We start from the raw sequence: 21,685 nt of genomic DNA on the forward strand, positions 1-21,685 counted from the left end.
TTTCTGTTTAAGTTGTGTTATGTGTATAAATTATCTATATTATGTTAGAAAAATATTTTTGTATTTTTATACATATATGAGATGTTGTACCAAAAGGCTTTCCAGTATTCATTCTCCAGTTCACCAAAATCTGATCTCTAGTTCGAAACCGTTTTCAAACTTCTTACGACACTGAATATGCCGTGGAGGGTCGACCGGATGTGGATCTTGCAAGTATAATTTCTTGTAATTTTTTTTATTACAATAAATTTGATCATTGATTTTAAATTTTGTTTTACATGTGATAATCATAATATATGTCGATAACAAAACTAGCATTGGGCTGCTACAACCGAGTCTGTAGGTATAGTACATTACCACTCTCCGTGGGGTATGGTGGGGCGGTGGTTTGGCTTGGGTTGGGGCATTAGTTGACACGTGGCTTGAGTGGCAGACATGGGCTAAACCCACATTCAACACGGTATGGTGGGGCGGGGGTTTGGTGGGCTTCGCTGGGCTGACCCGCTGGACTATTTGAATATTATTTAAAACAACAAATTTAATTTTTTTAGTATTTTTAAATAAAGAAAATTACAAAAAAAAATCCTAACTTTTATATTTGTTTTTTATCTCTTCTCTCAACGCCAAGACTAGTTGTAATTCGTCACCCTGTAGGTGATCAATGGGCTGGGATAGAAATTTCAAATCATCCTGTTTTTGTTTCTGGGCATCTCTAGCGGCATCTCTAGCTTCTTTGCTCCTTCGTATTTCGGCTCTTTGTTGTTGGAATACGTTGAATGTATCCAACTTGCATGAAGTGTCATCCAACTGCTCGCTGTATATTCCCCTACGCGAGCCAGAACTCTCAGCTGAAGGCGATGCCGTACCAGATCTTGATTTTTGAGCACGCCTTCTTGAGGCATTTCTTCCTTACTCAGGCCGGTTTGGGCTTGGCGAATCATCCAAAAGGATGCATTTTTTCGTTTTGTAGAAGGAGAATTGAAGATGTATAGAAGATGTGGTTGAATGTGGTAAAAAATGGAAGAAAAATGTGAGTTTTATAGTGAAAAATTAACTTTTTTTTTTTAATATAGTAGTTGGCCAACGGCTAGCCCAACGGCTATTTTGTTTTGGCCATACACAGCCCGCCATGTCAGCTCGCTTCCCCCGCCCCACGCCCGGCTTGAAACCCAAGCCCCAAGGGCCACGCCCCAACCCAAGCCCACCCGGGGTGGTGCCTTGGGCGTTTTCCCCCAACCCAAGCCCCATACCCCATGGCCTAAATGTACTGTTATCACGAGTCAGAGTTCAGATTACGAGGTAGATTGTTTTGTAAATGTGATGAAAAATATAATTGAAAGGAGATTGTTCCCTCGAGATGATATTGTGTCACTTCAACAGTCTGCGACGTGTGTTGTACAGCCCTAAAAACAACTGATCATCTACTCAACGAGTGCCCCTTAGCAGTTCAATGTGGAAGATGGTATCCTCTTGGATCAGGATGGTGGTTCAAACAGGAATTTCAGTCAAGGAGAGATTAAAATCCAAAGACAAGGCAATGGGTAGCATGGCATACAAGAAAATGGCTCAACAGATTATTCTCGTCGCACTATTAAATTGGAAAGCAAGGAACGATTGGGTGTTCAACCATCTATACAAGAAGCCAGAAAGCGTCATGGAGGAGATAAGAGCAAGCTCGTTTGTTTGGTTGGAAAATAGAGCCATCTTTAATACGGTAGATTGGGAAGTGAGAACAATAGTGTAATTTTGATGTCGTGTTTTAATGTTGTAATCTTGTGCACTCTAGCGCCTTGCTAGTCTGGCTTAATAATATAACCTGGCTTGCTGTTGTAAAAACAAAAAACAAAAAAACTAGCAAGAAGTTAGGTGTACGTCCTTCGTGGTGAGCCACAACAAGCGGGTTCGTAGGGGATTATGGTGTCTTCGTTTCTTAGTTTACATAAGAGACTATCTATGTTGATTTTGCTACCATTTATGATCCTAAGGAATTCAAAAGATACAAGAAGAATATGTCATTGGGATTGTACCACTCAAAAGTTTATTGTTGGCTTATGGTGGAAGAATAATATCAAATACCCATTATATATATCATAAAAAACTACGTCGGTTATGTGTAATGTGTAAAGCGTGGTTTACAAGTTGTCTTTTAAAAAAAATATTATTATAATATTTTATTATTATAATTACTTTTGAGCATATTCTGTTTTCGTTTATAGTTTTCAAGATACAAAGTTTTATAAAATTCCAAGTATGCTGGTGTGACTTGCTTCTTTTTATGTACGTCTAGATATAGTTTTTTACTTAAAATTGAGTTGTAAATATTAAAGTACAAGTGAACAAAACACAAGCGTACATGTCATCAAAATTATGTCACGTTTTTTTTTTCCTTCTATAAAATGACGTGTTTACCTATTTTGTTATCCTAGTAATATAATATAATGTCTTGTAAATTTGGAATATTCCGTTATGACTTATGACTGTTGGCTTTGTGGAGGCTTGATTGGGATTGTTAAGTGAAAATAAGTTTGGGCCTATATGGAGATTGCAAAGGTTGGCAGGTCGCCCATGCCTAATCTTTTAGCCTATTTATCTTTTGTTGTTCATTAAGTTAAAACACTATACTAGTCTTTATACATTCATGTCTTATACTTTGTAATTCCTCACGAGTGACACAAAGCAATAAAAGAATTACCCTGGTTGCCGCCCTTGAATGCCTACCAATACCAAACCACGTAATTTTTTTCTCGTGCTCACTCTCTTGTTTATTTTCTTGCAACTGATTGTGTGTGTGTTCTGATAATCGAATCTCTAACAATGGCGTGCTTATTTTTATCTACGATAAAAGTTTTATTCGAACGAGTCAAATATAGCTATTTTTTCTTGTTCTTTGTCGTGAGAAATGAACCGATACCATCCGAAGAACATAAGTACCGGTACCATATTTTTGTATGCTTTTCTCGACATGACACATTTTAGTAAAACATAATATAACGTTTCATAATTTCGAATATGTCGTTTGTGACATGCTTATTTTTTATCTACAATTCGAAATATAGGTGGTTCTTTTCTTTATCGTGAGAACCGAACCGATACAAACCGAACAACACCGGTACCCGTACCACATTCATTTTTATAGTTGTCTTGACGTAGCGGCATATAAGCTATAGCGAGTGTCGTATGGTTACAGTACGTAACGAATCGAACCGAACCAATACCATCCAAACAACATTGGTGTTGGTATTGGTATTCGTTTTTTTAATTTTCAATCGATGTAAAATACTTGTCGATATTCTGTCGGACATATCTCTTTCGATTGCTATATCGAGTGTCGGTATAATACCAAACTGTAACAAACCGAACAAATAACATAACTACACAAACCGATACTCATAAAAGATCCATTGCGGAGCACAACAAATCTCACTAGTTTTCTTTAAGTTAAAAGTGTTCTAAGTTGTCCTCTCCGCTCGTTTTAATCATGTACGTCAAGAACATCTTTAAGGACTTATGTGAGGTTAGTACTTAGTAGATAATTATACATAATCTTAAAGCATAAAGTCGGTGACTCTCCACCGACCAAATCACCTGCTTCATTCTTATTGGTCCACGTCGCTCTTCACATGAAACCCATCTCCAAATCAGTTTCTACAGAGGCAGAGAATGAGAGATGCCCGGATTAACCCTTAGTTCAACCACCGCCTCCACCGAAGAAGAGACGAGACAGACAAATCGTCATCACTCTTCATTTACCAAACCGGTGTCAGCGATGTAAATGTTTAAATTGGGTTCCACATCAGCTTCTACATTCTCTCAAAACCCTAACACATTGGAAACAATGGCGGTTTCTTCTAAATCTTCGTATAGACAAGCCAATGAACAACAGTCTGTGTAACAGCTTATACATTCTCAAACCCTAACACATCGGGACTTCGATTTGTTACCGATTTTGAAAGCAAAATGGACGGTGAACCGGAGAAATGGATACTGCTGTGACGGCGAGGACGCCTACAAACCTAGCTTTGATCAGTGATAATATTAGTGTTACTCTCGATCCGAATCATCTGTGTACCACCACCACGGTGTCTGCTAGCCCTAGCTTTGATCGAGATCGCATGTGGTTGAACGGAGAGGTATAGTTTTGTTCTATTGTTTTCGTTTCGATCTGAGTAGGTAGATGATATCGTCTGGTTTGAAGTAGTGCTGTTCACGAACCGAACAATTGAAGTTCAAACGTCAGTGTTTATACCTGTTAATAGTGAATGGTATGTAGAACAATTTGAAATGTATCGAAACATAGGGCATTTGGGCTAAATGCTATTATTATTAGGCTATTGTAATTAAATTTGATAGGTAGACTGGTAGAGTCTCTTAATTTGTATATAATATGAAACTGTGATTAAAATTAGGTGATATGTAAGTTTGCATTTATCAGTTATTCAAGACATGTGAATTGTGGCTATGTTTGGTGGTTAATGTAGGAGATATCTCTTGAAGGGGGTAGATTCCAAAGTTGTTTGGGAGAAATTCGTGCGTGTGCACAAGATGTAGAGGACAAGAAAAAAGGTATCAAAATTAAGAAAGAAGACTGGCAAAAACTTCATCTGCACATTGCTTCATACAACAATTTTCCGGCGGCTGATGGTCTTGCTTGCCTAGGTACCGATTTCATACTTTTGTTCTTCATTGTGTAGTCATGTTACATGCCTACAATCATATGCATGCTTTACATCCCATGTTTATTGACTGTCTTAGTGTTAGTTGTTAATAGCTGCAAATTAACAATTACGTTATAGACTCGAAGGGAATCTTCGTTTTCTGAAGATTTTTTTTGGGACTAGAGCATGTCATATTTTACCTTTGTGCAGTTTTTTCTCTTGCCAAGCTGATGAATGTTCGAATTCAACGACGAAAGGGAAGGGAAGGCATACAACGAGTCAATGAACAAATTCGACATCCTAGAGGTAGTTGTAATCTAACAACAATGAAGATATGTGTAAATGTACATCTACTTCTCCTACAAAAGGGAAGGCATACACCGACAAATTAGATGTTCGAAATCAATGAGTTTGACATCCGGAGAAACGCGACGTCGCAGGAGCTTTATAAAACCGTAGCAGTTTCTTGAACCGGCCATTTTAGGTACCGGTTGTTCTAGACTGAGGGAGAACCTTAATGTTTTTTGCCTTGGATTTTAGTCTCAGTCCGATTGAATATTGATGATGGTCTCTTCACTTTTAATTATCTCAGGGGAACGCCATCGACGGGTTGGTCATTATAAAATATGCAAAACACCTAAATAGTGGGTTTCGCAAGATGGCAGTTAAAGTCGTTTTGTTGGACATTAGAAAAACAACGAACTTATGTCACATTTGTTACCCTTGATTTTTCTTAAAATAGATTGGAAAACAAGGAGTCCTGCAATTGATTATCAAATTATTTAAACAAACACTCAAAATAAAATGTACCAATAAACAGATATAATAACTAGAGTAATATTAATTTAGATATGTGAACTATATATCAAGTTTAAACAACTTTATTTAACCAAAATACGTGTGTTTTTAGTTAGTCTACGCTAACTATATTTCGACGTAAATTTTGTTTCAAGATAGCGTACGTTTTTACTCATCGTGCGTCGTCGCCGCAACGCGCGGCGGCTAAAATCCTAGTATCATCCTAAAAACAAACTCCCACAAAAATGAAATACTCATGCCTTGAGTTATTATTGAGTTAATTTATTATCAACTTACTTAAAATACAAAGTCGGTGGAATAAGCCACCAGATACATGTGCCATTTCCATTTTCACACAATACTTTGAGTAAAATACATTTTGGCCCCCTTACTTTTAGTTTTGTTAAATTGTGTTTTGAGTCCATTTCGACATTTCCTCTTTTCACTCATACTTTGAGTAAAATACATTTTGACCCCTTGCTTTTAGTTTTGTTAAATTGTGTTTTGAGTCTCTTTCCTTTACAAGTTAAACTTCAATTTTTCACCCATGCTTTGAGTAATATACATTTTGGCTCTTTGCTTTTAGTTTTGTTAAATTGTGTTTTGAGTCCATTTCCTTTTCAAGTTAAACTTCAATTACATTGCAATATTAGACCATTGAGGTTTAATCTCAAAAGTCTATAATGTTTCAACTTTATCGTTGTACCGTATGTCTATACATTTTTAGCTTATTGTTTTCTTTAATTATTTTCGTTCGCTAATTTCTTTTTTAAAAAAACTAAACGTTTGGATTCAACCATACATTGAGTTGAACTGAATACGTCAAGACATGTGCTTTCATATGGTTTGCGCATGACATAGCGCTTGGACTAATCTATTTGCAACGTGCCTACGATGCATCGCTCGTGGGTTGTATTATGAATATTAAAATTTATGTGTTGGTATAACTTTGAGTTGTTATATGTTTGGATGTAAACTTTTTTGGGAACAAGTCAGGTCAAATATATGTTGTTTATTTATTGTTTATGTACGTTTCCAATTCTACATTTCGACCCTACCACGACACGCTAAGGGTATAATTTTTTTCCGTTGATATGAATATCACTTTTGATTACACGTGTTAGTTTTCCCTTGATACACATTTTACGCTTTTTTGTATGTTTCCTATGTATAAGTCGGGTCACATATAAATACGATATACTTTACATTTTTATCCAGCTACAATGCTATTGAGTTAAATTGGATACGTCAAAATGTGTGTTTTCATATGTTTAACGTATTACATAACGCTTCGACTAATCTATTCGATGTTTGCAATGTACTTGCGCCGCAACGCGCGCGGGTTTCCCACCAGCTTTGCTTCCTTGCCCCCGTACTTTCACGATGTTTCAATTTTAGCCCCTTGACTTTGGTATCTTCAAAGTTTCATAAAATGACAAATTTAGTCCGTAACCCTTCTACTTTGGATTTCCAAAACCACAACCTCATCTTTCAAACTTTGCCACCACCAACCCTCTACTTTGGTTTTCCACCATCGGCCCCTTAGCTCTTAGACAGTTACGCCACCAACCCTCTTCTTTTACATTTCCACCAACACCCCCTCATCTTTTACACATTTACGCCACCACCCCTATACTTTTACACTTTGTCTTTTTTAGACTTTGCTTTTTTACCCCTTGCACTATTACTCCATTTTTACACCCGCCAAACTTTAAAAAATTCGCAATTGTAACCCATAGACTAAAACTCCTACTTTTGCAAATGCCAATGCATTGTGTTTTTCGAAATGTCTTTGGCATTGTGTTGTACACTTTGTCTCTACCTTTGTGATTTTTACATTTTTTTTGCAATTGTCTTTTACGCACTGCGTTTTACGAATCGTGTTTTGTCTTACTATATGTTTCCACCCGTCGCGCGCCGCCGCAACGCGCAGCGGGCAAAATCCTAGTATATCCTTAAATATAAAGGTCGGTGCACAAACAGACAAAACACTCTGCCTTCTGTGACGCAATTACAGTTTTACCCTTTTTTTGACGTATTCATTGTTTAACATGGTGGTTCCAGATTTAGTAGAAAACTACTATTAAAGCATAGTGTACCAACCAACTAAAATATGGAATGTAAGCCTTCTTTCAATTAATTACCAACACGGTTTTATACTATGGTTTTTATTAATTACCATGTAATTGTATTTTGATGAGACAGGTGTATATATCGTTTCGGTGATATTATAATATAATTTATTCTTAAGGTTTTCTCTTACACTTGATCTAGCGTATGCGTGTAACGAACTCAACCGATACCGCACGAACTCCCGTCACGTCCCCGCCGCAACGCGCGGGCTGAATCCCACCAGTACATAACTAAAAAGTGTGTGTCGAAGATGTATCGTGTATCAATCTTTAGCCAATTTGCTCATTAATGCAACACTCTTGAGATGTTAGGGAAATGAACATCATCTCTAAAAGCATATAACGTGACAAATAGAATACGAAACTTTTATAGTCCTGACAAGTTGGTCTAGTGGTTAGTCACTTGGTTTCTCTCCTTGAGGTCTCAAGTTCAACTCCCACTAGCATCATTTTGAAGGACATTGGTGGTGGCAATGAAGTTTCGCCAGTTCGAAACCAAGCCGAACCGGGTTTTACCGCACTGGGCCTTCGGGCGGCGAGTTTCCCCCGGAACTGGTGGCTTGGTGGCTCGGGTATGCATCCAACTCTGACCGTTATGGAGGAGAGGATGCATTTGCTCGATTGAGGGCATCTCAGGATGCTTATCCGGTGATTTAGTTGGCCGTTCAAAAAAAGAAAAAGAATACCAAACTTCACTTGATTCCACTCTAGCCGCATTTATCAGTGATCATCAATAATCGTTCACGTCTATCTACATGAAGATAATCTATAAAATTTCCCGAACTACCACGAGCATAAACATGGGACCGAATAAAGACATCCCTCATATTGTTCCAATAATGGACGAACCTTCTAAATAAGGTGCGGGGTCATTATACCTTGTAATTTTTACTTTATATGTAACGTATATTATAGTTCAACCGAACCCCAAGATTTTTATATGCCGACTTATTTTAACTTAGAAAAGATCAATCTAAACATGTTGCATTTGAAAAACAAAAAATAACGAGTAAGAATTCGATCAAGTACTTCACTTAATCTTTTTTTTTAAGAGCCAGGAAAACCACTAGGCTTAACACGTAACAAAATTTGACCGCAAGACTCCAACCCACAACCTCTCATTTGAAAAGTCATGGGCTTCCACTCAGCCAGAAAGCTCAGTGGTTTAACTTATTCTTTCTTAGTGGTCATAATCAAACAGTACATAACATTTTCATGCTCATAATCACCTCAAATACTTGATTTGGTTGTTAGCTTTACCCGATCACAAAGATAAATTATCATTAGTTATGTGACCCGATTTGACTCAATCCGGTTCACACATCAAGACAAGAGACATTCAAAATCGAAAAAAAAACCCGATCATAGTAAAAAAAAAATCCTGGTTCCATCACTGGTTCCAATCCAATCAACCTCAACTTATAACCACTTCTCATCCATTTTCTACAAAATTCTTTCAAAACTTTTATTTGTAGAAAAGGTAGATCTTTCTATAACATAACTTTAGGTTCCAATTGAAACAAAACAACAATACAAGGACTAAGATGATACTTTCTCTCTCTATCTATACATACAATACAGATCTATATATACACACAAACACCATCCTCTCTCTCTTTTTGGCAAAATTCTAGAGAGAGAAACCACAAGTCAATGAAGCCAAATTTCTCTCATCCAACCGGAATAATCAAACCCTAACCCTAGCGTTCTCCTTACATCAAATCCAATCAGATTCAACATCTGATCCACAAAATCACCGTCGATTTTCACAGATCTACGGTTATTTGACCGGAAAACGGAATCGGAAAATGCCGTCACACGCGGATGTAGATCGGCAGATAGAGCAGCTGATGGATTGCAAAGCGTTGACCGAATCGGAGGTCAAAGCTCTGTGCGATCAAGCTAGGGCTATACTTGTGGAGGAATGGAATGTGCAGCCGGTGAAATGTCCGGTGACGGTTTGTGGTGATATTCATGGACAGTTTTATGACCTGATTGAGCTGTTTCGGATAGGTGGAAACCCTCCGGATACAAATTATCTCTTCATGGGGGATTATGTTGGTGAGGTTTTGTGTTTTTGTTGTTTTGGTGTGTAGATTTAGGGATGAATTGGTATTTTGTGTGGCTGATGATTTAATGGTGATTAGGTTTAGGATTGAAAGAATTTAGGGCTTTTATGTATTCATGATTTTAATTCTTTGAATTTATGTATTCGTGATTTTAATTCTTTGAATTTATGTATTCATGATTTAATGCTTTGAATACAGAGGCGGAGACGAAGTAATTGCTCTTTGTCGTATGCTAGCTAGATTTAGGGATAAAGTGGCTTTTTGGGGGGCAGATGATTTCATGATGTTTGTTTTTTGTTGCTTAGATTGCTTGTTTGAGATTAGGAAGGTTATGTTGGTACTATTTGCCAAACGGGTGTAGGTTATGTAAGTTTGTTGCTTGTGGATGTCGATTTTATTGTGGTAGCGGTGTGGATAGTATATTGTTAGAAGTAGTTAGGTAGTCGAAGGCAGTAGGTGCATAGTTGTTAAAGGCCATTGCCTCTTGTGCTTAGGCCCATTTTCCAGGCGAGGCGAGGCAGTTGCGCTTTAGTTCTCCAGGTGATGGTTCAGGCGCAGATTCCTATCGAGAAAGTATTTGGCCAAATTCTCTAAGATTCCAGCCAGGTTTCTACTTTTATCTAAGCAAAACTACTTTTCAACACCAATACACTAACATTTTACAACTTTTGGTACTAAATAGATGATATTAAATGTTAAATAATTTCTTTTGTTTGTTTGTTTTATTTGAAGAATATTATTATTTTTCTAATACATAATATATTTTTAGTTTTTTTCATTGTTCCCTCTTTTTTCCTCAGGCCCTCGCTTTTTTGTGTCTTGAGTAGGGATGAACTCGGTACCGGTGCCGAAAATCGCCAAATATGGGTACGGTATACCGGTACTTGGTACCAAATGCTCATCCCTAGTCCTGAGGCACGTCTAGCTCCTTTAATAACTATGGGTAGGTGCCCTCAAGTCGCAAAGGGTGAGTCTTGGGCCTAGGCGCTTAAAAAGATATGGCTTTCTTTAAGCAAGGCGTGCAGTATAAGTAGACCCTTTTTAGGTGTTTTAGGCTGGTTCTAGGCCGTTTTTGGATGTTTCATATCAGTTTTAGCTGTTCAGATTGGAACATGGCGTGGATTTGCAGAATCTGGTCTGAGCTCGTTGATGGAAGCAAGGCGGTATGGTTGCGCTTGGGTGCTTATGCAAGTGCCCTGTGTGGTTTTTAATTGCTATGAGAAGCTGACATGATTTCTATGCACACATAGAAAATTATTTACGTGGAATTATGTGAGGTTTTGTTGCCTAAGGATTTTATGGAGCAGACAATTCAAGTATGTAGTTAAAGTTGTTATATCATATTGGTTAGGTTGTTACGCTACGTTTTTTATAAAGTGTTGTTTCTTTCTTCTTTGATGCTGTTAGAATCCAGTGCATAGATGATACAATAACAATGGAAGTTTAGGAGTTCCATTAGTTCTTTAGTGTTAGCCATCAGGTGCGTATTTGGAAATCTAGAAACACATAGCTGTCAAGATGCTGTTATATACACATAGGGTATATCTTTGTCGGCACTCGGCATGAATGTTAAATAATATATCTGGACACACATATTACTATCTTTGTGGATGTGAAATTAACTGGAATTAATTTATCAGATAGGTTTTTAGGAAAGTATTGATCCAGAAACTGAGAAAGCAAGTTTTTGCAATCTTGATGTCTTAGGATTACTTTATGGTAAAATTATAATGTATATAGTCTACAGCTTTGTTTAAAAAAAGCGCAAGATTCTCCGAAGCTTTTAGGTCCCAAAAGCCGAGGCGCGAGGCATGCGCATCAGGTACCAAGGTGTTGTTCTATGTAAAACCAAGTAGACTTTGTTTACAACAAGAAGCTGCATCAAGCTCATGTGTTTTACATATCAACCTTTTTATCAAGTTAACCTTTTTTGATTTCTTCATCCCTTTTAATTGTTTTTACACGCATCACTTAGTGTTTCAGACGCGCCTCTTAAAACGTTTAATTTATGTTTCATCATATAAGTCTTAAGAAGGTGATACATTGTATCATGGAGCCAAATAGGCCAAACTAGGTCAGACAAAGATTGTGAAATAATTATATATTATGGTTGTGCAACATTTCTTCTACTTGTGAGTAGTACTATGATTATGTGGTACATGGTATTGTAAAGAACCAGCTAGGTCTTCTTGATTTCATGTTATTAGCAGTTGTAAGTAGTCTGCAAAGAAGCAAGAGTAAGTTTTGACTTGAGTTATCTTTCATAGTTATAACTAATTTGTTGTGAGCAGTATATACTTTTTTTTTGTGTGTCATTTTTCAGTTATTCTTAGTTATCTGCCAATTCTTTCTCCTTAGTTTTGTTAGGTGCTGACTTTACAATGGTAAAGTGGTAATTGCAGAGATATGTTTGCAAGTATTTTTTATACATATTAAACTGGTTTCGTTCGGGTCAAGGATGTTTGATTAAAGTGTATCACTTTCAGCATTTTAACATTTTTATTAAGACTGTTCCATTTACAGATCGTGGATACTATTCAGTGGAGACCGTCACCCTGTTAGTGGCTCTAAAAGTTCGTTATAGAGACAGAATTACAATTCTTCGTGGAAATCATGAGAGCAGGCAGATCACTCAAGTGTAAGACCATTACTTTCTTATTCTAAAATGGAAAATTGTACACACACATATACATATATATATATATATAAAAGTTTGCAACATAAACAAAGGTCAAAAATCTACTAAACATTTCTTGTAGACACTTTGAATATCAACCTTACTTGATTTTTGGTCAAACTCATATTCCCTTTTGGTCAACTCAGATATGGATTCTATGATGAATGTTTGAGAAAGTACGGAAATGCTAATGTTTGGAAGCATTTTACCGACCTGTTTGATTACCTTCCTCTTACAGCCCTTATTGAGAGCCAGGTTATAATATTGCAAGTTTCACGTTTATAATATTACACGTTTCACGTTTATACCATCATCATCCTATAATAAAACTGAACGGTTTTTTTTACATCATAGATCTTTTGCTTACATGGAGGACTTTCACCATCATTGGATACACTAGACAATATCCGAGCATTGGACCGCATACAAGAGGTGCTTTGTATTTCCTTCATCCTGCAGAACCTGATAATATGTATCTTACCGATGCTTTTTTGGTGAACTTGTAGGTCCCACATGAAGGACCAATGTGTGACCTGTTGTGGTCTGATCCAGATGACAGATGCGGGTGGGGAATATCTCCACGTGGAGCCGGCTACACGTTTGGACAAGATATAGCATCGCAGTTTAATCATACAAACGGACTCTCACTTATCTCAAGAGCTCATCAGCTTGTCATGGAGGGTTTTAACTGGTGCCAGGTCAGATTGCGGTTTTGGTTCTCGCTTTTTAAAAAGAGTAAAATGCCATTTTTGTCCGTGATGTTTGGCCAGTTTTGCGAATTTTGTCCTAAGGTTTGTATTTTCGCATCTGGATCCAAAAGGTTTGAAATTTGTCATTTTCCTCTGGCTTGTTAACTCCATCCATTTTTCTCTGTTAAGTTAGGGGTATTTCTGTCTTTGTACTTACTTTATATTGTTTTGAATACTTTGTACATTATGCTAAATGTTTGTACATAAAGTGAAAAAAGACCAAATTGCCCTTTAAGTTAACAAAAAAGACAAAAATACCCCTAACTTAACGGAGAAAAATGGATGGAGTTAACGAGCCGGATGAAAATGGCAAGATCTCAAAACTTTTAGATCCAGATGCGGAAAAATACACCTTTGGACGAAAGTCGCAAAACTGGCCAAACCTCAGGGTCGAAAATGGCATTTTACTCTTTCAAAAGTTACATCCATAGTATTCACCGTTCACTCGGTTGTAACACGTTTTTTATGTAATGACCATTTTTATTTGTGTTTGGTGGTGTCAGGACAAGAACGTGGTGACGGTATTTAGTGCTCCAAACTACTGTTATAGGTGCGGGAACATGGCTGCGATACTTGAAATAGGGGAAAACATGGACCAAAATTTTCTCCAGTTTGACCCAGCGCCAAGGCAGATTGAACCAGATACTACCCGCAAGACGCCAGATTATTTCTTGTAATAGTCACATGGATGGGATGTGATGTGATACTGATGCCCTAAAACGGAATCGGGTTGTTTGTTTGTAATCCTTGTAGATGTTTTCCCCCTTGAAAAACAAAGAAGAGAGAGTTTTGTTGTGAACATCATTCATTCTTTTGTTTGGAGTTTGGATTGCTGCTGGTTGTTGTTATTGACAAACTGCAGCAATGTTTCTGCACTTTTTATTTCTTAAGTTAGAAGGTAGGTTTTTGGTGGATCAACATATTTGGGCATTCATAATAAATTTCTAGTTTTTGGAGTAATTTTTTTCTTTAATTTTTATTTATAATTGGATTTTTTGATCAGCTCTAGCTACTGGCTGACTTACATACAATAGTGTGGTCCGGCGTCTATAAGCAGAAAATTTCTTTTACATTTAATAGTATATAGCTGCGTGCGTTGTGCGCATATAATGTACATGTGTAGGGGCCTCAGGGGCAAAGGTGAAATTGCACTTTTAATGTTATTTTACTAATTTCGTGAAAATCACGTTAAAATTAAAAGCGAAGAATGACTAATTATGTAGCATGTATTGGCGTTGATAGCTGAAAGACAAGGGATACATGCACAAATCGGCCTTTGTCCCGATTGCTGAGTGTTATGTGCCTCGGCTGTCTATATCATACCCTCCTCAGACCCTATCTTAACTTTACTATTGGTGGGATTTACCGAGTATGATGATTTAATATTATATATATTATTCGGTACTCATTACTAAAACTGTATATTTTCAAAGTGTGCGCCAACAAAAAAAAATTAGAAAATCTTGGGTAGCCACATCAAGAATACACACCTATTCACCTTGTATATTTTAAAGTGCATCAACAGAGAAAAAAAAAACTTTTGGAAAGACTACACATCATAATTATACCTCAAGAGCAAAAAATGGGTTGAGTACTTGAGTTAGGTACAAAAGAACGCTTATAAGTTTATTTTGATCCAAACGCTTTTTTAACGGTGAAACGCTTTATAGAAAAGTGATTATAGGGACTCAGGGCGTTAAACATTTTGATTTTGGACTCAAGTAGTTAAAACCACTAAAACACAGTGACTCTAAGAGTAATTTACCCTAAATATAAAGAGCTCAGCAAGAAGCTGGGACATAAAAGCATACAAGAAAACGAAATACAAACAACCTGACTAGAGTAGGTTTACAATATCAAAATTAGACCGGTTCTCCCACACAGGGGCAGAAATGTTGGCCCTATGACTAAGCCAGACGAATGCATCTTCTTTGATTAACTCCACAACTTTTGTGACCGGAAGAAACTGCCCTTCGAAAACTTTGAGGTTGCGCGCGTACCAAATTTTCAAGACCGCAACCATTACAATCATATAAACGATCTTTTTCCATCGCTTGGAACCTGGCGAGGACATAATGGTTTCCACAATGTCGTTGAGGCGATCCACTCGAGCTGGAAGGGGAACTTTAATCCAAATGAAGATGTTCCACCAAATACTCTTGGCAAACAAGCAGGAGGCGAATAAATGATCAACCATCTCCTCTTGGTACCCGCACCTCTCGCACAAGACGTCAGGGAGGTGGACTCCCCGATGGCCAGCCCAACCTTAGAAGCCACCTTACCTAATTGGGCTCGCCATAGGAGATAGTTGCATTTCAAGGGGGTTCAATGTAGGCCTTACTGAATTATGCTAGTCATCCTAGGCTCTACTATAGAGCTTAATAATTTAATCTAGGTCCAAATGGGTGCACACTGCACACTCCACCCACAACCATTATGTCGCCACCACCTACTAGGCGTTGCCACCGCCTCTTCAATCCCATTGCCATGTTCATTGCTAGAATCACAACCATCAGTCGTCACAAGCCGTCATAAAAGCAAATTTAGCCGGTGAACCCTTTTTATACTTTTTTTTTCTTAAGTGGTTCATTGTAAGACAAACACATGACCCGAACCAAAGTGATATTTTTTTTAATAACAACCCGTTTTAACCTGTACTCAAAGCATGTTTTAACCCGACCCGTTCTGCTCGTTTTGTTGAGCGTACTCAATACCATACGAGACCTTAAGCTTCAGACAACATGGTTACAAACCAATATAAAAAATACAAGCAAGAAATTCGTTGTGTGTCGCAAATTTGGGCATTCATAATACAATTCTACTTTTTGGAGTAATTTCTTATTTTTTTTTTTAATTTTATAGTTAGATTATTTGATCAGCTTTAGCAACCGGCTGACTTAAATACAATAGTGTGGTCCGGTGTCTATAATCAAAAAAGTTATTTTACTTTTAGTAATGTTAATATAATATAGTATTTGGTACTCGTTACTCAAGTGACTTGTACTCGTTACTTAGGTGACTCATTTCCAGTATATTTCCAAAGATTGCATCAACAAAATCGATAGCTACTTCAAGACTACACACCCGTTGACCGTATACTTTCAACATACGTTTATAAGTTTATTTTGATCTATAAAAAAAACGATACTCTTTTTTCTCTTTCTAAAACTATAGGCAAACACATGTTTTGACCCGAACCAAAGTGACATTTTTTAATTACAACCCATTTAAACCCGTACCTGTTTTGGTCAAGCATGTTTTAACCCGATCCGTCCCACCCATTTTGCCAGACTTACTCATGACCATAAGGGCCTTAAGCTTCATACAACATGGTTACATACAAGCCAAAGAGCCAATATAAAAAGAATATACAAGCAGGAAATTCCTTCAGTGTCACAAGAAAAAAGTATCATATAACGTACAACTATCACCAAAACAGCCCATTTTCATACTTACAAAAACAATGTAACTATCATCAGATACGAAATCCCGAGCGCAATGATTCGAAATACGATAGCTCGGTCCAAAGAATCAATCAATCAAATATCTGTATACCTCATAGTATGTCACATAGATCTATCCCATGGCAAAACTCCAGTAGTAACATCACCCAAGTTAGCCAAAACAAAGTCCCTTAACCCAGTGTCCCATACCTCACAGAACTGCAGCCTCCAGTCAGGCGGTTCGATTGGCTCTGTCCCCAAACCAGGTGCTCGGTCTCTCGACCCTTCGTTCTGGTTATCCTTCCAATCAGCTACATAAGTAGCCACCCGTCTATAAAACTTTGCCCGAAAAACCTCCCATACTTGGTACTTATAGTGGTTGATGATTGCGGTATTTTGAGGCAAATCGATGAACGTGAACCCTTTCCGTAAATGGAAATGGTGCACCACGTTCATTAGGTTCGTGTCGAGTGCATCCGGTCGGATGATCGACTTGTGCCTTTCCGGGCTTTGTAGTCTGCAAGTGTACCCAACTGTGACTCCTTGTTTGGGCCGGGAGGTTAAACCCGAAGGCCCGAAACTATGACAAGATGTTCTAATCTCCCCGATTGACGACGATGTGGTGAAATTTGAAACCAGTGTTCGGAGTGAACCCTGGCCTGGGAACCCGGATACCGGGTTGTACGGGAAGTAATAGAACTCGTCTACATCCATGAAAGAAACCCAGTTACATTCGCTTTGAGCCCGGATAGCACAATGTGAGAACCCGGCTTCTTGAGTCTTGATCCACGGCCAAACGTGTCGACTAACATTATAACCCTCAAAATCAAGATCCTCGATCACTGTCTTGATTTCATCATCACTGTTATTATCATAAACGAACCATTTCTCGACACCAAGCCACGAATGGTATGTTATCCACTCGCGTATAGAATGGGCTTGATTCCACAACATGGTGCAAACACAAAGCTCGTGCTTTTTCACTTTCGGGCTGAATACAGAACCCGGTATCTTGGCTACAGACGGGACAAGAACATGGTTAACCCGCCCATGAACCCGAGGCATTCGAAAACTAACCGTGGTCCGAACCCCACGGGCTTTCTCCGGACGCATAACCATACTCCTCGGCAACGCACACCGCACCACTTCTTGAGCTGCGGTGACCGCTCTTGAAGTGATCATATACTCCCCCAACCCGAAATGACATCTGAATTGCCTCGGGTCCGATTCTTTACCCTGTCTATGACTGATCCCTTTAACGAAAACAACCGCGGTGTTTCCATCCAACACCGCCTCATACGCCAAATTCTCCCACGTATTCAACGGCTTATCGTCCGCTAAACCGACCGTTAAACTGGTTAAACCGCGCCTCCTTATCCCGACCGGAGCCGAGAAGTTAACCGGCGGAAGAGCACACCGAACTAACAACCGGTTATCACTATACTCATCCACCGACAACACATTCATCCCCTTGATGACGTCATCACCATCATCATTCGCACCCTTGATGACGTCATCGCCGAGATCTAAATTCGAAAAATTGCTTCTGTAAACACATTCGAATTGATTTGAATTTCTAACTGCAGCATCGATTGTAGTTCCGATTAACAATATGTGATCGGGAAACGAAACCCTAGATTCTATTTTAAACTGAGTCAACTCGTTAAACTTCGATAATACCCTAACCGAGTCAAATTTGTAAGTAGAGAGTTTGGAGAATCTGGAAAGCTCCACAACGCGTTGAAACGACGTCGTGGGGTGTCGCCGGAATATTATAAAGAAGAATAAGAAGAAACAGAAGAAGTAAAAAACAGATCTTACGGTTGGAAACTGACGGAGGGGTGACAGTTTAACGGTTTTCAGTTTCCGGCGATGCTCCGAGATGACGTCATCACGGAGTTTGAAGGTTTTCAGTTTCCGGCGAGGCTCCGGCGAGTCCATGAGGTTGATTGTGTGGGTGAATCGTTAGATCTGACGGAGTTGAATGCGGCGGTTAGTGGTTTGTTGCCGAAAGGTGTGGTTTTGTTGCCGAAAGGTGTGGTTTTGTTGCCGGAAAGTGTTGTTTTGGTGGTGGTTTACGGTGGTGGGAGACGGTTGTTGTGGGGTTTAAAGGAATTTTTAAACGAAGAAAAGTGGTGAATAAGAATTGGGTGTGACCAAACTTTGAAATAATAAATACTTTTTGATTTTACTTTTAAAAGTTTGAAATTGTGTAGAAAAAAAAAAGAATTGAAATAATAAATATTTTTTGATTTTACTTTTAAAAGTTTGAAATAGTGTAAAGAAAAAAAAAAGAAGTATGTTGTGGATGATGGTTAGTGAATTATGAAATTAATATGAGATTAATGTTTAAGGTGAAGTTTAGTAAAAAGTATTTTAAGGAAATTAATATATGAATAAAATAAATAAAAGTTGAAGAAAAGAATACTCCCCTCAATCATAACCTACCTAAAAAAGGAACAAACAAAATAATGGAGGGGATCATGGCCCATTTACAAACATGCTCCTCATATTTAGGGTGAATTGTTATTGTTGCTAGGAGCATGGGTAAATTGTTTATTAGTTATTACACATGCTTTTAACCTATATTTTAAATACTTTATAGGTAGAAATTGTCATAAACATTTAATAGGTAGTAAACAAATTAATAAGTTAGACAATCTTATTTAAATGGGTTAAATATGTTAATGTAAACTCATTTATTAATGGGTTAAGTGTGATAACTCAAATTCTGATTATCTTTAATGTGAATCGTATTAGAAATTGTCATCATTGAATAAGATTAGTTGCGCTTAAAGCTCAAAAGAATTGATTAATATGTATATTTAGAGGGTGTTTGGAATTACGTTTTGAAGTGATTATTTAATTATTGCATTTGTAAAACATAAATAATCTAAAAAGTGTTTGGATGAAAAAATAATTATCTGCCTCCAAAACGCAGTTTTGGAGAAGCATGTACCTATTTCAAAACGCAGTTTTTAAAACACAAAATCTATTTTGAAAACGCATAATTTAATTTGAAAACGCAACACCAAACACCCCCTTAAAAAATCAAGTAACTAAATGTGTTAGATGGAAAAGTTTCATTGCATTTCTATACAAAAAAATCAAAGATAGCTCTTAACAAAAAAAAATTTGTTAAAGATTAACCCATAACGGTCATCTTTTAGTTTACTTTTCTAAATATTTGTATAGCGTTTTTAACCATAACGGTCATTTTTGGGTTTACTTTTCTAAATGTTTGTATAGTGTTTTTAATAAGATTTTACAAAATTCATATGTAAGATATTGACCAAACTTATTTGATTTGACTCTTGATAATCATGTTAGGAAGAATGTGGTTGTTTTCAACACGATACCTATAAATAATGACATTTGTAAGCATTTGATGATTTGTCAATGATTATGTTTATTTAAAAAAAGGATGCATAATAATACAAAATGTAATGTTACATCAATTTATCTTTAATATTATCACAATTTTTTTTTTAAATTTATCACTAATTTAGTATTTGATATATCGTGGATTCAATTATCAATAAGAGGATGGTAATGCCTCCAACCCTATTGTTCTATCGTTATCTTCAAAACGAAATAGCATTAATAATATGCTATCACTTTCTTTTAATAATCTTTTTAACGACAAATCTCTTTTATTTCTTTTTATATGTGAAATTTTAACCTAAGACTTCTCGCTCCCACCTCATTAGGACTTTCTTCTAATAAATGATCCGTGTTAATATCATATCATCTGAAAAAAAAACCCCTTTCCAACAAAAGTAATTTTTTTATTATTTCTTAAATTAGATTAATATTATAGGTAGACAGTATTAGGGGCTGTTTGGTAGCCTCTTAATGACCATTCAGATGCTATCTCTTAATGGTTTAAAACCTCTGAATGAATAAGAGGTAACCTCAAGTCTGAATGGTTAAGAGGTAACATCTGAATGGTAAATCATCACATGTCACATTCTTCTACATTCTCATTTGTAAAATTCTTAATGGTTCCATTAAGAGGTAGCCTTTTAATGACCATTCAGAGGTTACCAAACAGCCCTTACTTAATATATGTTTAAGTTGACCAATATTTTTTTGCGCCGTGTTAACTTGCAACATTTAGACCGGAACGTAAAACGAAAATTTAAGTATATGGGAACAAAGTTGAAAGTAAAAAAGTTGTAAGGTTAAATTGCAAAAGATGAAAAGTTTTGTGGTTAAAAGCGAAAAAATCAAATAGTTTTGGGTTAAAAGCAAAGATGAAGATTTTGGGGAGTAAATTACTTTTTGATTCCCTGTGTTTTAGTGGTTTAACCACTTGAGTCCAAAATCAAAAAGTTTAACGCTCTAAGTCCCTAGCCATTTATTTTAGAACGTTTTGAGTCAAATTTTGTTAATTTTATAACGATTTGAGTCCAAAAAATTAGACTCAAAAAGTTAAAATTTGGACCCAAAAGGACTCAAATTGTTAATGAAAATGTTTATAGGGACTCAGGTCGTTAAACTTTTTGATTTTGGACTCAACTAGTTAAAACCACTAAAACACAGGGACTCAAAAAGTAATTTACCCAATTTTGGGGGTTAAAAGTAAAAAGAATCAAATAGTTTTGAGTTAAAAGTAAAAGTACCAAAAAAGTTTTTGAAAAACTCACAAAGCATAAGCTACAACACACTCATGCCTAAAAATGTTACAAATTATAGTATTGGGTAAAATTATAGCATCGGGTAATATATCCATTTTGATTTATGTTAAAAATATCAAAATGTAAGTTGAATTGCTACTACACATGCTAGTATCATCATACTCAGTATATCTTATCAATAGCAAAACTAAGGTATGGTCTGAAGAAGGTAAGATGTAGACAACTTTACCTCTACCCCGTAGGAATAAAGAAGTCGCTTCTGATGAAACCCCCCAACTTGATAGTAGTTTTGCATCAAGCCTTGGACATAAGGCACATAACACTTAGCAATTGAGACAAACATTGATTAGTGCATGTAGCCCCTTGTCTTTCAACTATCAACACCACCACATGATGCATGATCAACCATCCCCTCTTTTAATATTATTTTCACGAAATTAGGAAAATAACGTTAAAATAGTGCACTTTCACTTTTGCCCCCCCGAGCGCCCACACATGTCTAACCAAACCAACCCCAACAAT

At 37.0% G+C, this 21,685-nt stretch overlaps 3 protein-coding genes across 4 annotated transcripts; 2 read left to right on the forward strand and 1 right to left on the reverse strand.

Moving 5' to 3' along the window:
• Positions 1-3,542: 3,542 nt before the first annotated feature.
• Positions 3,543-5,241, forward strand: LOC110911532 (diphosphomevalonate decarboxylase 2). 2 transcript variants are annotated; one of them, XM_022156163.2, is made up of 3 exons: positions 3,543-4,130; positions 4,479-4,656; positions 4,913-5,241. In XM_022156163.2, exons 1-3 carry the CDS (start codon positions 3,978-3,980, stop codon positions 4,939-4,941), a joined length of 360 nt encoding a protein of 119 aa, XP_022011855.1. In that variant the 5' UTR covers positions 3,543-3,977; the 3' UTR covers positions 4,942-5,241. The 2 variants fall into 2 exon arrangements, with proteins under 2 accessions (XP_022011855.1, XP_022011854.1); XM_022156162.2 differs by having other exon boundaries at positions 3,549-4,130; positions 4,866-5,241.
• A 3,945-nt stretch (positions 5,242-9,186) lies between these two features.
• Positions 9,187-14,040, forward strand: LOC110911534 (serine/threonine-protein phosphatase PP2A-2 catalytic subunit). The gene is made up of 6 exons (XM_022156164.1): positions 9,187-9,646; positions 12,178-12,292; positions 12,478-12,586; positions 12,686-12,763; positions 12,838-13,029; positions 13,584-14,040. Exons 1-6 carry the CDS (start codon positions 9,394-9,396, stop codon positions 13,755-13,757), a joined length of 921 nt encoding a protein of 306 aa, XP_022011856.1. The 5' UTR covers positions 9,187-9,393; the 3' UTR covers positions 13,758-14,040.
• A 2,359-nt stretch (positions 14,041-16,399) lies between these two features.
• On the reverse strand, positions 16,400-18,697 carry LOC110911535 (glycosyltransferase family 92 protein RCOM_0530710). The gene has a single exon (XM_022156165.2). It carries the CDS (start codon positions 18,462-18,464, stop codon positions 16,647-16,649), a length of 1,818 nt encoding a protein of 605 aa, XP_022011857.1. The 5' UTR covers positions 18,465-18,697; the 3' UTR covers positions 16,400-16,646.
• Positions 18,698-21,685: the final 2,988 nt, after the last annotated feature.

Source organism: Helianthus annuus, chromosome 15 (assembly GCF_002127325.2).
Source record: "Helianthus annuus cultivar XRQ/B chromosome 15, HanXRQr2.0-SUNRISE, whole genome shotgun sequence".
In the NCBI taxonomy this organism is placed as follows: Eukaryota; Viridiplantae; Streptophyta; class Magnoliopsida; order Asterales; family Asteraceae; genus Helianthus; species Helianthus annuus.